Raw genomic sequence first — 14,644 nt, 5'->3', positions numbered from 1 at the left:
TCATTCAACGACAATGATACTTTTTCAGAGTCAAGTTGGTAACCTTGGGAACACATTTAACCAGCCGTTTGATCATAATTAATCTAAACATAACCACTTTTGTTGATTTCAGAATGTCAGCTTCGCTCGAAACATGTATGCCAGAAGAGAAACGTTCAATGATAAAAGATTTTTGCTATCAGGTGTGAAACTGGTGGAGACTTACTCAAGAATATTGAAACAGTATTATGAGAAGTGTTTAAACTGGAGTAATGTGTGTAAGTAAGTGGGTCAAATAGTTTAATTCAGACAGAAGTGTGACTGATCTCCATTGCTGTGGAAGATCAGTTTTGACTACCATGTTGTAAAATCACATTAATTACTGTTAATCTTATTCGCAAAGATAGGCATACCGTGAACAGTGAGTACTATTCCAACATGCTCCAACAAAAACTGAGACCCATGATAACACGAAAACGTCACGGCACTCTCTCAAAAAGTGTGATTCTCTTTCATGACAATGTGCGCCTCTACAATGCTCAGAGAAAAGGAGAAATGCTGAAGAAGTTGCGTTGGGACGTGTTGCCACATCCTCCTTATAGACCAGACCTCGCCCCATCCGATTTTCATTTGCTCAGCCCGTTCAAAGACTTTTTACACAGCAAGAAGTTCAACGACAATGAAGTGGTACACAAATGGTTTAAACAGCAAGGTAAAGAATTCTACACTGCAGAAATCAAGAAGCTCACAGAGTGGTAAAACAAGTGTATAAATGTTGCTGAAGACTATGTTGAAATGTAGTGTACGTTTCATTGTCAATGAATGAATCGTCGTTTTTTTTTCTTAATCAATTTGTTTTGTCAATAATTGAATGTCCTTTGTATTATTATAAGTAAAGTATGATACTTACAACTTCATTGTGATCCAATACTTCAGCTATTGTTATACATTTGGTAGAAAGTATAACTCAAAATAACAACTTTATTGTGATCTAATACAGGCTATTGCTATACATTTGGCAGAAAGTATAACACAAGATTAATAAAACAGTTGTAATTTATTTGAAAATTATTGTTTGAAAAAATGGCTAGAATCACCTCCAAATGGACTAAAAATAAAAAATATAAATACTTAAAATTTGCATTTCTAAAACTCTTTGGATTTCATTTTTTTATTTGATCATAATGTAGAAGGTTCCTTCTATTGCAAGAAAGCAATGATAAACTAAAAGCGCTCTTTTAATTTTATCTATCTAGTACCATAAAACATTTACTAAACAATTATAATTATTATATTTGGATATCTACAATTGATAGTTAGCACATAATTTGTTTACAACATAAAAATGATGTATTTTCAATAGTTTTTTTATAGTTTCCTGAAAATAATTTTATTTTATAATTGGCAATAAATAATTTAATAACAACATTGGATTGTTAATTTTGTTTCTTTTATCACTGCTATGAGGTAATATATATTAGCAAAATTTTCTCTTAAATATTATATGGAAAGAAAGTCCTTTAATTTGGAAACAAAGATTCCAAATTAAGTTGCATATATCTATTATAATAAAGTTGGTCCTTGTCAAATTCATTTTAACCAAAAAACAAATTACAAGCCATTAAGTTGACATTTAATGGATTTTTAAGAAAATTTTGTTAAGTTCATTTATAGTACTAATATTTTGATAATAATCAATGAATAACAACATAAAAAAGATTATTTAAAAATCATGGGAATAAAAGACTCAAAGTAAGTATACTTCATACCAATTCGATATATACTATACCAAATTATGGTAAAATATTTTTCTTTGATATATTGAATTATAGCACATTAAACCAATAATTAATTGGTGAATAAATGATCAATTTTTAAAAAAAACTTTATGAATATAAAAATTTTAAATTACTTATACATTAAGACTGTTTTCTAATGTCAACTATAGCTGCATATCCAGTAAAAATATTGTAAGATTTATTTTTCTTTCATGTTAAGAAGTGAAAGAAAGAAAATTTTTTTTATACAACATCTTTCTTGCATGATTAAAAAAAATAATGATATTATCAACTAATTTCATATACCTAACGAAATCGATTGACATTTTTTCAAAAAAATAAATCTATATTTAAAAACTATTCAAATGTTGAAAAAAAAAAAATAAGTAAAATCATATTACCTCCAAAATTTGAATTTCATGTTTGGAAATAAAAATTCTAATTAAGCAATTTTTATTATTATAAAAAAAACTACTGTATATTCTTTTTAGAATTTTTCCTTTATTCTTCAACAAAAAATTTAACTAATGTACATATGTATATGGTATGTGCTTTATTTTAATTTTAATGTTTTTGTTCATGATGGGTGAAAAAGAACATTTTTATTCATTGTCACTGAAGTAGCAACAAAAGTGACTTAAAACATTATGTAAGTTTAAAAAAACTATATTAAAAAAAAATTTGATTCAGTTTGTCATTAAAAATTTTATACATTTTTTTTTAAATTCTACATTTCACTTTAACTGTTTTTACAATTTTTAAGAAAATTCCAGTAAATGTTATACTCTATGAATAAATAAATAACATATTAATGGATCAATGTAGAGTATTAAATAATTGTAATTTAAAGTAAGTAATAAATTACAAAAAAAGGATTTATTTATATTAGGAATTTCATTATGCAAGATGTGTTTGCCATAATATTACTTTTGTTACAAGAAGTTTTACAGTACTAAGGTAGTGTGGAAAAATTTAATCAATATATGAGAAAATTAAATTAAATTCTAAGTTATCTATGATGAAAATTTTTTGAAGAAAATTGACAAAAAAATAAACAACCTATAAACCATTTTCCACTGAAAAAGTTTTCCAGTAGGAAAACCATAATTTAAATATACTCTAGTTTTACTTCAGTTAAACTCGACTACTGATTTCTGTTTTGTAAAAAGAAGATTTTTGAAAATGAAATCCCAGCTCTTAATCACCAAAATTAGCAATCTAATTTTGCTGTAAAGGGACTATAATACATTTCTAAAAAGAGGTTTTTAACGCCTAAAAGATCAATAAAATACATACTTTAGAACATATCGCAAAACTATTTATTCTTTGTTTCAAAAATGTTTATGTTAATCAGATGCGTTTATCCACACACAATACAACATACTATTTTGTTTATGTTATATAATAAATTTATTACAAGCAATATTAACAATTATTAAAAATATTTTCAGACTATTATTAAATATTACCAGTCAATTTTTATAATTATAATTATTATTTACAATATACCAAAAAATAAAAATTATAACTTTTTATATGTAATTCAATAATAAAAAAATAAATTTATGAAAACATTATAAATATGGTACTTGTTTATTACAATTTTAAAATGTATTTATAATAATTAATTATAAATATCTAAAATCACACAATAAAATAATTATTAAAAGATTCATAGTCATAAATTTCATTTTATATAAAAGCAACTGTTTTATGTTTTGAGAAAATCTGTGAATAAAAATTAATAATAAAACATTATAAATTAAAAAAATATAATAAAATTAAAAAAAGTAAAACAACTTGTATGAAAGTATATGTCTATATTTTTACAAAAATATAATTTGAGTATAAAATATACAAATAAATTAAAAAGTTAAGAAAGCAATTACTAACCTGTATAACTGTATAAACTGTCAAATAGTTGAAAATACTTGGTAAAATTGTAAAGAAAATGGCATTCACCGATATAAAATTGGTTCTTATAATAATAACATTATTCACAATTATTTATTTATATATTTTTTATTTTAAATAATATTATCTCAGTTAAAACTAAGATACAATCTAAAATGATCTCAAAAAATGACCAGATGATGGAAGATTACTTACTGTATCATAATTAATTAATACATATACTAATAAATAACATTAACCACCAAAATCAGTTTTGTTGTCATATCATTGAATAAAAAAAGAGAAGTAAAAACTGATCACATCTGGTGGATAGAAAATTATTATGACTCACAATGGACGAGTAAAATTTGCTGGGAACATTCCTTTTTCACCAGATGATTCTTTTACACCCATTAACCAACCTTCCTCCTATTAAACAAAAACAGGATTAAAAATTAATAATGAGCATTCTAAATATTTATAATAATATTATTTATTTACTTTTTTTTTTATTTTGTTTCCCTAACCTCCCTGGGCTGGATTCACCATGAAGCATAAGCACAGTCCAGGGGATTGTCACTCTAACGGATCATTTCAGTGCCTGCCTCTAACCCCTAGAGTAAGGTGTCCAGGCCCGACTATGTTGTTCCTGAACCCCACCCTATGGGCTGGGACGCTGTCTTGATTCCTTGCCTCCAATGTGAGAGTATCCCACGAAGGGGACCCACACCAGGTCTCGTTCTTTTAACAGATGCCTGTGTCTAACCGGGCCCATGAGGAGGTACTAGCTTGGTCTCGATCTTAACAGCTCAAGGGCAATGGAGTCCTCGTTTCTCATCGTTGCCGTCCATCAACCCCTCATTACCTTGTTGTCTCTGCCTTTGTGTTGTAATATCGTCGTTATATATTCTCACACAGCCATGAATTTAAAATTTATGCACTAGCCACATCTCACTGGATGTGACTGATGCAGCAGGCTTTGACAGAATGATGACGTCCATGGATTGATGCAAGATTACGTCCCAGGTTAAGTATTTATTTATTTGCAAATACAAATTGTTACGAAAATATTATTAAACTGATAAAGTTATTTTAGTCTTTTACTAATCAATTATTGTAACCTTGTATAAACAATTAGTGGGCGATACATATTGTCAGTTTGGATTTTCTACATTTTAAACATAATTAAATAAAAAAAAAAAAAATAATAATAATAATAAATACCTATTATGAAAATAAATAAAGTTAAAATCAAAATCAGTAAAAAAATGCATTCTTTTAAAAATTAAAACATTTTGAAATCAATACCAACTACAAATAACTTTTCAACCCTTAATCTGGTGCCAACTTTAAAAAAATGAAATTTAACTACTTTTTATTTATTAATTTTTTTTAAAATCATTTCCAATTTTTTAAAATCTTGTTTTCTTTATTTTTTTTTGTTATTTTTGTTTTTATAAAACTAAAAAGGCCAAGAAGTGGTTGTATAATTTTTTTTGACTTTGCCTTTGTCAGTAGTTTTTTATTTCACCATAGAGTTTTTAGATATTACTGACTGTATTAATATTATTACTTAAAATCAATCAAATCAACTATACAATAGAAAATTGAAATAATTTTAGATGACGAATTTAGTAAATGACTTTAGACAGTGATTACTTCTACAGGGTGTTTTTAAAAGCTTTTGGCAATGTTTCACTTAATGATATATAGTGTTGAATGTGTCGATGTTATCTCAGATAAAGATTAATATCTTGTATGATTTTCATGTAAGGAAACATTTAAATTAAATTTTGCGATTTAATATAAAATCTGCTTAATGATATCAGTAAAAAAGCAAATCGGAAACCATCTTTCCCATTTGTCTGTAGGGACCAAAAATTTAATACAATTGTACAGAAATACTTTAGCCCAATTTGTTGCTTGATGGTTAGAACTGGTTTAAAATTATTAACCAAAATCTAAAAAAAAATCACTTTGGCTATTGCTGTACGCCCTTGTTGGCTTGGGTCAAAATTTAACATAAGTTAGAACTTATATAGATGAAATTTTTTTTCCAAATTCCATGAGTTTTTAATAATCTGTTTTGGAAATACTTAAGAAAATTTCTCAGACAATTAAGTTAATTATATTCCCACTCCTAAGTTCAACTGAGTTAAATTTTCAGTACTGTAAATAAAATAACTCATACAATATTACCTCTTCACCAAATTCAATTTCCTGAGATGTACCCAAAAATAAGTTGTAATTTTAAAATGGAGGCAAACACCCTATCCCACATCTAACTTTAATGGCATTAATTCCATATAGAAATATTTTATTCAAATTTTAAGTCTTAATATTCAGGTGGTCTGGAGATATTTACCAATATATGAGTTAATATATATGCATTCTTCAGGAATTTTCTAAAGGTTTTCTTGTGTTTTTTTGTTAGAAGGATCATGAAACATCAAAATTTAAAAAAACTCGCACATCTAAAATTTTATCAATTACTATACTCCACCTTACAGCTAGCTTATTGTTGCTGCTTTTGGCAGCTGCAACAGTTACGTTGCTATTGCTGAGGAAAAATAAAAGGATTAAAAAAAGCTTTTTATCAAAACTGCAATAAGCAAGACACCAATTTCTTGATAAAAAATCAGAAAAGGAATGCAAAGAAACAATGTAACTACTAAGGCTGGCTAGATGTTTTACGAGAAAATACATTGGACATCAAAACGACTAGGCTATTTATTATTACCTAATGATAATGACAATAAACAAATTTAAACAACTTTAAAAGAATTTTTAATTTAAGAAAGTTTTCCATTGATGTTATCAATAAGAAACTTACACCAGGACTACCAGAAACTTTCTCTACAAATTATAAAAGAATCAACAAAATCAGGGTTTTTGAACATAAGAGAAAAACCCACATACAAAATGAATTAAGAATTTCCTTTTTTTTAAAGCTGTTTATAAATGTAATTCCTGCAGCCATTATCCGAATAACTCATAGCTATAGCTAAATGTTTCTTAATACAATAGCTGTATGCTGTTAACAGCATATAGCATTTAATTATGTAAATTGGTTTCCATTTCCTTTTACTGCTCCTTATTACAAATTATTAAAGCTGCTTGTTTAATTTTTATTTTTACTGGAAATAATTGTTAAAACATTTATTTTATTTGATCCCTTTTTTTTTAAATTTGTAAGTACATATAAAGAGCAGTTGACAACCGAGACTAATGAAACTTCAGATGACTATTAATTACACAATTTATCTAATATCTAACTGAGCAGAAAGTTTTAAAAATCCGTTTTTGTTATTACGTGTACTAACTGAACAAAAAATAGTATTTTTTTGTAAAATTTACTCTAACTGGCTAAAACTGAGTCACCTTGCAAATAATACCCAATTCGAAGTACCTTCCCATAAATACTTTTTTGTTAAAGAAAGTAGTTTCAATTTACAGTAATAAGAATTTTTTTTGTTTAATTTTTTCAATTGTTCTTCATGTCGTTCTATGATGTAACTAATAATCAAAATTAAAAACTTCTCTATAAGTACAGTAGGCTTTCCACTATGACTGTATTGTTAGATGTGCCTTCAGTATATCTTTACATGAAATTAAAGTATCTCAGATGACTTTGGCTTTTGCATTGCTCCATATTTTATAATAACAAAAGTTTTATTAGTCAGTTACATTTCTTTAATCACACATACTATTTTTGTATTTGGGGTTATAGATCAATGATGACGAAGGTTTGCAATAGAAGCTTATTTCATCAACATTCATTTAATATCAGCTTTAAAGAGCTCAGCATACTCTTTTTTAACACAATAAACCTATGTTAGTGTAAATTTCAAAAAACACTTTAGTTAACACCGGCTTGGGCAGAAAGGGTCTTCAATTCCAGCTTCACATATTAGTATTTTAATAATCTATAATCTGATATCTTCTAAACCAAGTAAATCATCTCTTTGCTGACAAGAGAGAGGTTCTTTCACATGGCTATTGCTTTAATCTGAAATGTTGACAGTGCCTTTATAGAAAAAATTGATAAATTAAGGAGGTAAGCACAGGAGTTGATTACTTTTAATCTATGCTTATGTTAATCTAATTAGTTAAATATGTTTCTATTTCCAGTAAGAACGTTTATGAGTTTTTTCAACATCAGTGTAGTACTTCTTAATTTTTTGAATACTTATCTTTTTTTATTTTATTTTACTTAATATTAGCGATATATAAATTAAAAAATCTATATTATGAAGCTATTTTATTTATGTTTATATCTAATTCTAATTTCTGCTAAGAAATTCTACCTGTTATTCTACAATATGCTTTTTTTCAAGAGTGTTGATTTTGTTTTTTTTTGCCATTATATCACTAAAAAAAAATGCCTATAAAAAACTATTAATTATTATAAATATTTATTAATTTATTGGACAAAAGTAAATAATTTTCAAAGAGTATGAAATAAAAATTTAAAATTATTAGTACACACAACGCAATACATTCAGATAACATTAAGAAAACTGATATTTATTAAAAAAATAATAAATCTGTACTGTAAAAAAACTGTATCATTTGTATTGAATGTTAAAAAAAAGGAAGAGACTACTAGTAAATAAACATAGTAGCTTTAGAAAGTAGAAGTAGGTCTGATGAACCTGTTTGAATAAGAAGAGTAAAATCAATAAGGAAGAAAGACTCAGTTTATTTAAACACAAATAAGATTAATAATGCCATTGTTTCTACTTCTTCATGGGGTAGAGCTTTGAGTTTAATAAATTACTTTAACTTAAAATTTTATATATAAGTAAAACAACAAACCTGTTCTTCTGGATCATCGTACTGAACAACACGTATAATTTCACCTACTTCAAACGATAATTCATCAACATCTTCTCTAGTGTATTTGTATGTAGCTTTAACACGATATAAAACACCAGGAGGAAGTCCTTCAGTTGTAGCACCTGTAACATAGTATACAAATATTTGACCATGTACCATATAATTCAGATTCGACTGTACAACTCAAATTTTAAATATTTCAGTTAATGATTAATAATGAAAGCATATCTTTATATATATATAATATATATATATATATATATATTTTATAAAAAAACCATCTTCATGATTTACTTATGATTACTTAATCAGAAAAAATAGAGGAAATGAGTCAAAAAACATTTAAAAGTTAAAAAAAATACATTTTATCGCGGTTTTACGTAACTTTAAGATTAGCTGATCAGCTACCATAAAGATGATGCATCCCATTGTTATTTCCTTAATTATGTTTAAAGTATTATACCTCATACTGTAATAATGTGAACACTATGAAACTTTAATAATCTATGGGAATGAGACAACAAATGTAGTTATTTAATTTAATTGTAAAAAGATATAAGTTGTGTCTAAAGAAAAATTATAAGTTAACAAACGTAGATAGGCAACAGTAAATCATATTGTATAACAGTTTTGATTGTTTGGAAAATCATCAACCAGTTTTTCAGCAGATTCGAGTAATGATTGCTGTAAAATAAAGGAGTCCAATTGTGCAGTCCAATCTGTAATTTAATTCTTAATGCAATTCTTGAATGTGAAATATATAGGTCTACAGTGAGTGAAGAAAGTTAAGTCTATGGCCGCTGGAATTTTGAATTAAAGGCTGTAAAAAGATTTAAATTGAACAGTGAAGATAAAACCAATGAACTTGTTGACCAAGTGAAGGCAAACAGCAAGAAAACTAAAAATCGATTCATATTCAGACTACAGAATTTCCAAAATTTAACAAGGTGCAGTATATAGAAATTGCTAATTGTAAACATTGTTGTACAAGCTGGACATGAAAATTTTGTTTGACACCTAATTTTTCGTTAAGACACAATGGCAGAATATAGCATGACTAATGATGAAACTTGGATTTCTTACAACAGTGTTTTTCACTAAGCAAATATATTGTTATGTCAGTGTGCTTGGCCTACTAAAACATAGACAGCATTCACACACTCATTCATAAGAAAAACTGGGCAGTTAAGAGTTGAGCAGCAAATGAGTGTATCACATTTTTTTTTGAAACAATTATTACATATGCAAAAATTAAAACACCAAATTTTTATGGAATATATATAAACATTTTTAACATAAATTTGTCTAGAATAAAAACAAAATTATGAATTCAGTTCTTACTGGTGATAATGACGAATAATAAAATTATTAACAAAATTGTTTATACTTACTTTTTTTAGAATATTAAATAAAAATTTTCTAATGAATAAGTAAAATAGAAATTTTGTTAGTTGTAATACTATTAAATACAAACAATCAAAATAAAACTTAAATTTAATTAATACATAACTTTATAGCCTCATTTGCATCGGTACCAACTTTAATCATCTAAAATTCAGAATGAGATTTATAATTAATAACAACTGAACAGATAAAATAATACTTACTAAAAACAATCATTTTTATTTTTTTCATTCAAAATTTTATAAATTTCTTTAAATTTATCTTTATAATCAAGGAATAAGTATAGTAATATTTGATGTTGAGGTCAACATATACTCACTGATATAAATTTAACAATGAATAAATGAACTATGTGGCAAAAAATTATTTCCTATTGGTATAAAAAAAGTGATGAATCTGGCTTAAAATAAATCTATAGAACAAAAAAAGTCATGTTTATATGAGTTCAAATCAATAGCACAACAAAAAAATGCATTCAGATAAAAATTAGAACAATCATTGCTAGAAAACAAGATGTTATTAATACAAACGAGAAAAATAAAAATATTATAAGTTTTTTCAATTACAGAATTTTTAATAGGAATGAAAAAATATTATTCAGTAAGAAACAGTTTATGTTAAGTTTAAGGGACTAAATAATATATTTATCTGCAGATTAAAAAAATCCAAACCAAAAACTGAAATATTAACTTTATGAACATTATATACATTATACAAAGGAAAAACAATTAATAAATAAAAAATGGCTTATTATAATTGTAATTATCTTATATTTATACTTATAATAATATCTGTAAATGACTGATATGTGTGTATGCAAAGAAAAAAATACGCTTGTATGCTTGTATCAATCTTTGCTCAATTTTTAAGATTTTTCAACTGCATGATTTTTAATCACACAATTTTTTAATTTCCTGCATTGATTATAAGATGAAAGACTCTCTTTCTGTGATGTTGATATTTAGCTGTTACTAATATATGTCTAAATATTGGACAAATAATTTAGAAAATTCAGCAATTAAGTGAATAAATTGTGTTTTATTGTGCAGAGCAATCCATAATATTTTATATAGAAAGATTGGATTTCTTATAAAAAGTACAACAGCGTGCAACAAATTAATCTGAACACAGGGAATTTTTTATTTATTTCTATGTTGAGACTAAACCGCTCGACCACACCCACTTTTAAAGTTGTCTTTATAATGTTAGGTTATTGTTCTTTAGTTATTCAGCAATTTTTACTTTATAAATAGAGTTTTGTGAAGAAGTGAATTTTTACGTCTTGAAAGTTGTGAAGCAAGACATTTTCCTAAACGTGAGGGAACAAACAGTTTTAGACAATGCGTTGTGTGCTCAGCAAACGGCATACGCGTAAGATCAGTCTGGAAGTGTGTGGCTTGTGAGGTACCACTCTGCATAGACGGATGCTTTCTCGTGTATCACACATGCCAAAATATCACCAACTAGGGGTAAGTTCTTTTTATTTATAAATTTATTACTTCATTTTATTTGTTTAGGTTATTTATTATTTGTCATCTATTTCATTCTTTTATTTTTTGGGGGAATCTCCCATATACCGATTTTTTTTGTGTTGGGGTAAAAACTAGTGCGCGCTCGTAATTTCTTATTTTCTATATTATATATATATTACGATTATATATATATAATAACATAAAAAATACCTGTTGTTTGTACCGAATAGCTTGTAATTACTGGGGTAATTATTTATGCGTTTCATGAACTTCCCCCTCCCGGTGTGTAATAGCAATACTCTGTTGTAAAAAAAATTTTTTTCACGTAATAAATGCTCTTAGAAAGTCTTATAATTTAAAAAAAAATTTTTACATTATATGTAACGCTAAGAAAAAATAAATAACTATAAAAATTTCTCAAAATTGATATGCTAATTAATCTGTGATTTATTTACACGGGTTTTTCATCATATTTTGCCCAACTTTCAACCGATTTGCTTGAAAGTATTATTTTTTAAATCAGCAAACTATGTTTCATAAACACAAATAAAAAAAAAAAAAAAATTTGCTAATAAAAAACGTGGTAGAAATGCGCAAAAATTTCTGCAATTAAACTATCGTAATTTTTATACGGTTCAATTTTTTTTGTTGTTACAGGCATAAAAAATATCCAATCGTAAGGTTTTTTTTTTGTCAGAATCTGTTAAATCTCTAATATACTGTAATTTTTTGAAATTTTTTTCACAAGAAGGTAGCATAAGACTATGAAGGGAAGCAATCAGATACCAACATATTTTCGCGGAGCGCTAATCAAGCGCGGATCGTTGTGATGGGAGAAGATTAAAGAAACTGGTTCCTTTTCACCTCAAAGTAAATGCAAATGTGGCTGTAAAAGAAAACCTACTCCAACACAAGATTGGTTATAAGTGAGAAAAAGGTAAATCATGAATTAGCAGCCAGTAGAACCGATTTACACATGACGCGACTTCTTCAAGATTAGCAGTGCGCAAAAAAAAAGAAGCTCTTATGGGCCAAAGCTAACTGGACCAAAGAAAACTGGAAAAATGTTCTGTTTCATGATGAGTCACATATTTATGTTCAGGAGCAAGGGGTTCCACATGTTAGAAAAGCATCAGATGAAAATACATTACTGCCCCTCATATCCAGCTATCAGATAAACATCTCCAGAAAAAATGTTTTAGGGCTGTTTCACATTTTTTTTAGGATCTTGTTCATTACTTTAAGTAGACAGCATGTTGAAACGTAACGGATATATCAAGATTCTGAGGGATAAGGGTTGTGATACAACTTCAAACAAATTTGGACAAAGCAACAGAGTATTCCAATGAGATTTGGCGTCATGTTATACTGCCAAAAAAGTGGAAAAACTTTTAAAGAACAAAACATTAAACTGCTCCCACAGTCAGGCAACTCCTCAGACTTAAACCTGATTGAAGATCTTCAGGCAATAGTCAAAAAACGATTCTCAAAATGTACTGTTCCACAAAAATTGACCTCGTTAATGCAATCGATATGATTTCATAATGAAAAAAAATGTGTAGTATAATATGAATCAATGCCAAATCATGTATGTGAAGTGATTAAGAAGAATAAAGGAGGGCATATTAATTAATAGATATTCACAAAATGTATAAGTAAAAAATTCTTAAGCCCTAGCTCTTAATAACTATTATTTTCTCACTGCCTAGCTCTACTTTTTTGTTTATATTTTCGACCAATTATTTTGTAATTATCATCCATTTTCCAAATCTTATGTATTTTGGTTAAGAAAAGTTATTTTTAAAAAATAATTCTTTGTAACTAATTAGCATTTTAAAAATATATTTCATCATTTAATCACTATAACAATACTAACTAAACAAGCCTACGTGTAAAATAATTATTGCAAATTCACTAGAAATCTGATCACTACAAAATACATGCAAGTGAAACTCAAAAGATTTAAATAACTATGTTAGAAATTAAAAATATTTATATCTTTTCAATGAGGACAAATTAAGTAATCAAATACCAAAAATCAATTTTGTACAGTGTATAATGTCTGTTTCAAGATGTTAACAATGCTAAGGAAATTCAGGAATAATTTTTTTTTCATTATGATAAAATTATGTTTGAATCCTAGAATCTTGTATTCCAAAAATTTCTACCATGGAGCATAACTATGGATAAATTTAAGTGAATAGGACGTTGTCTAATAATTAGGTAAGTGTAATATTTTATGTAAGAAAAACTCAAACATTACGGGAACAAGTATACTAGATTTAATAATACAAATATATATATACTTATAAAAGTTGAAGAATCAGATTTTATTTTAGGATTATTTTTAGGACTTACCGGATGGTATGTCGTAGAGTTCCTCAACCTGTTGTTTACTATGATTCACGTCGTTTAATTCATTCTTGTCAGGACTTGATGGCGTTCCTTCAGCAGGAGGAGGTGATGATGTGCCATTAGTTACTCGCACTGTTGGACTGGTATCGGTTATTGTGGTGGTAGCAGTCGTTGTCATCAATGTGATATTGACAGAATTGTTAGGAGAAGTAGGAGTCGGTGAAGGAGAGGAAGCATGCCCATTAGTGGTTGTTGTTGTATTTATTGGGGGAGGCGAGTCGGCACTTACTACTGAATCATCCTTTACGGGAGAAGGAGGTGGTGACAATTCCTCAACTGCAGGGACAAACCATACTTGACACAGACACGTTAGTCACACTAATAATGCAGACTATATACTAACTTATAGCTATATACAAAGCTGTGTTAGTATATAACACTGACATTGCAACACTTCACCAATTTAATAAACTAAAATACATGCTACATATTAACTGATTATTTCTTGTATTTAGTAACACTAAAACTTAGATTGTATACCTAGTGGTAGTATGCACTATACATTTAAACAAAGAGATAAAAATGAGAAAATCTTGTTTTAATAAAATCTGAACATTTTAGGATTATGTAATCTGAATGGTTCAGTGACAGAGTGAGGGCTTTCTAATTCAAAATGTTTAGGCTGAATCTAGTTAAAACTGACTAAAATGACTAACAATATTTTGAAGCTAAAATGAAAATTATTCTATGGTTTTTTTCCCCCTACATTTTTGTAACATCATTAATAATATTATAAGAGATAAAATCAAATAAAAAGCAATGGCTAAAAGACACTCAGCGATGTTAGGTTAAGCTTTGTGAAAATACCTTTCTTCATTTTTTTAACTTTTGACATGATTTTAGTCTTGATATTTAATTTATGTA

General features: G+C 27.1%; 1 protein-coding gene across 4 annotated transcripts in view; it reads right to left on the bottom strand.

Annotated features, from left to right (window-relative positions):
- Nucleotides 1-3,478: 3,478 nt before the first annotated feature.
- The window catches only part of Amph (amphiphysin), a 354,651-nt gene continuing 343,485 nt past the window's right edge, over nucleotides 3,479-14,644 (bottom strand). Inside the window, exons 8-10 of one of the 4 annotated variants that reach the window (XM_075375033.1) lie at nucleotides 13,724-14,074; nucleotides 8,469-8,611; nucleotides 3,479-4,079 (exon numbers count right to left, since the gene is read on the bottom strand). In XM_075375033.1, the coding sequence (XP_075231148.1) occupies nucleotides 3,999-4,079; nucleotides 8,469-8,611; nucleotides 13,724-14,074 (575 nt within the window). In that variant the 3' untranslated portion in view covers nucleotides 3,479-3,998. The remainder of the gene's footprint in view (nucleotides 4,080-8,468; nucleotides 8,612-13,723; nucleotides 14,075-14,644) is intronic. The other 3 variants (XM_075375035.1, XM_075375036.1, XM_075375037.1) reach the window with 3 other exon arrangements.

This window comes from Lycorma delicatula, chromosome 9 (genome assembly GCF_047948215.1).
Source record: "Lycorma delicatula isolate Av1 chromosome 9, ASM4794821v1, whole genome shotgun sequence".
NCBI lineage: Eukaryota > Metazoa > Arthropoda > Insecta > Hemiptera > Fulgoridae > Lycorma > Lycorma delicatula.
This window is presented reverse-complemented; position numbering and strand designations above follow the sequence as displayed.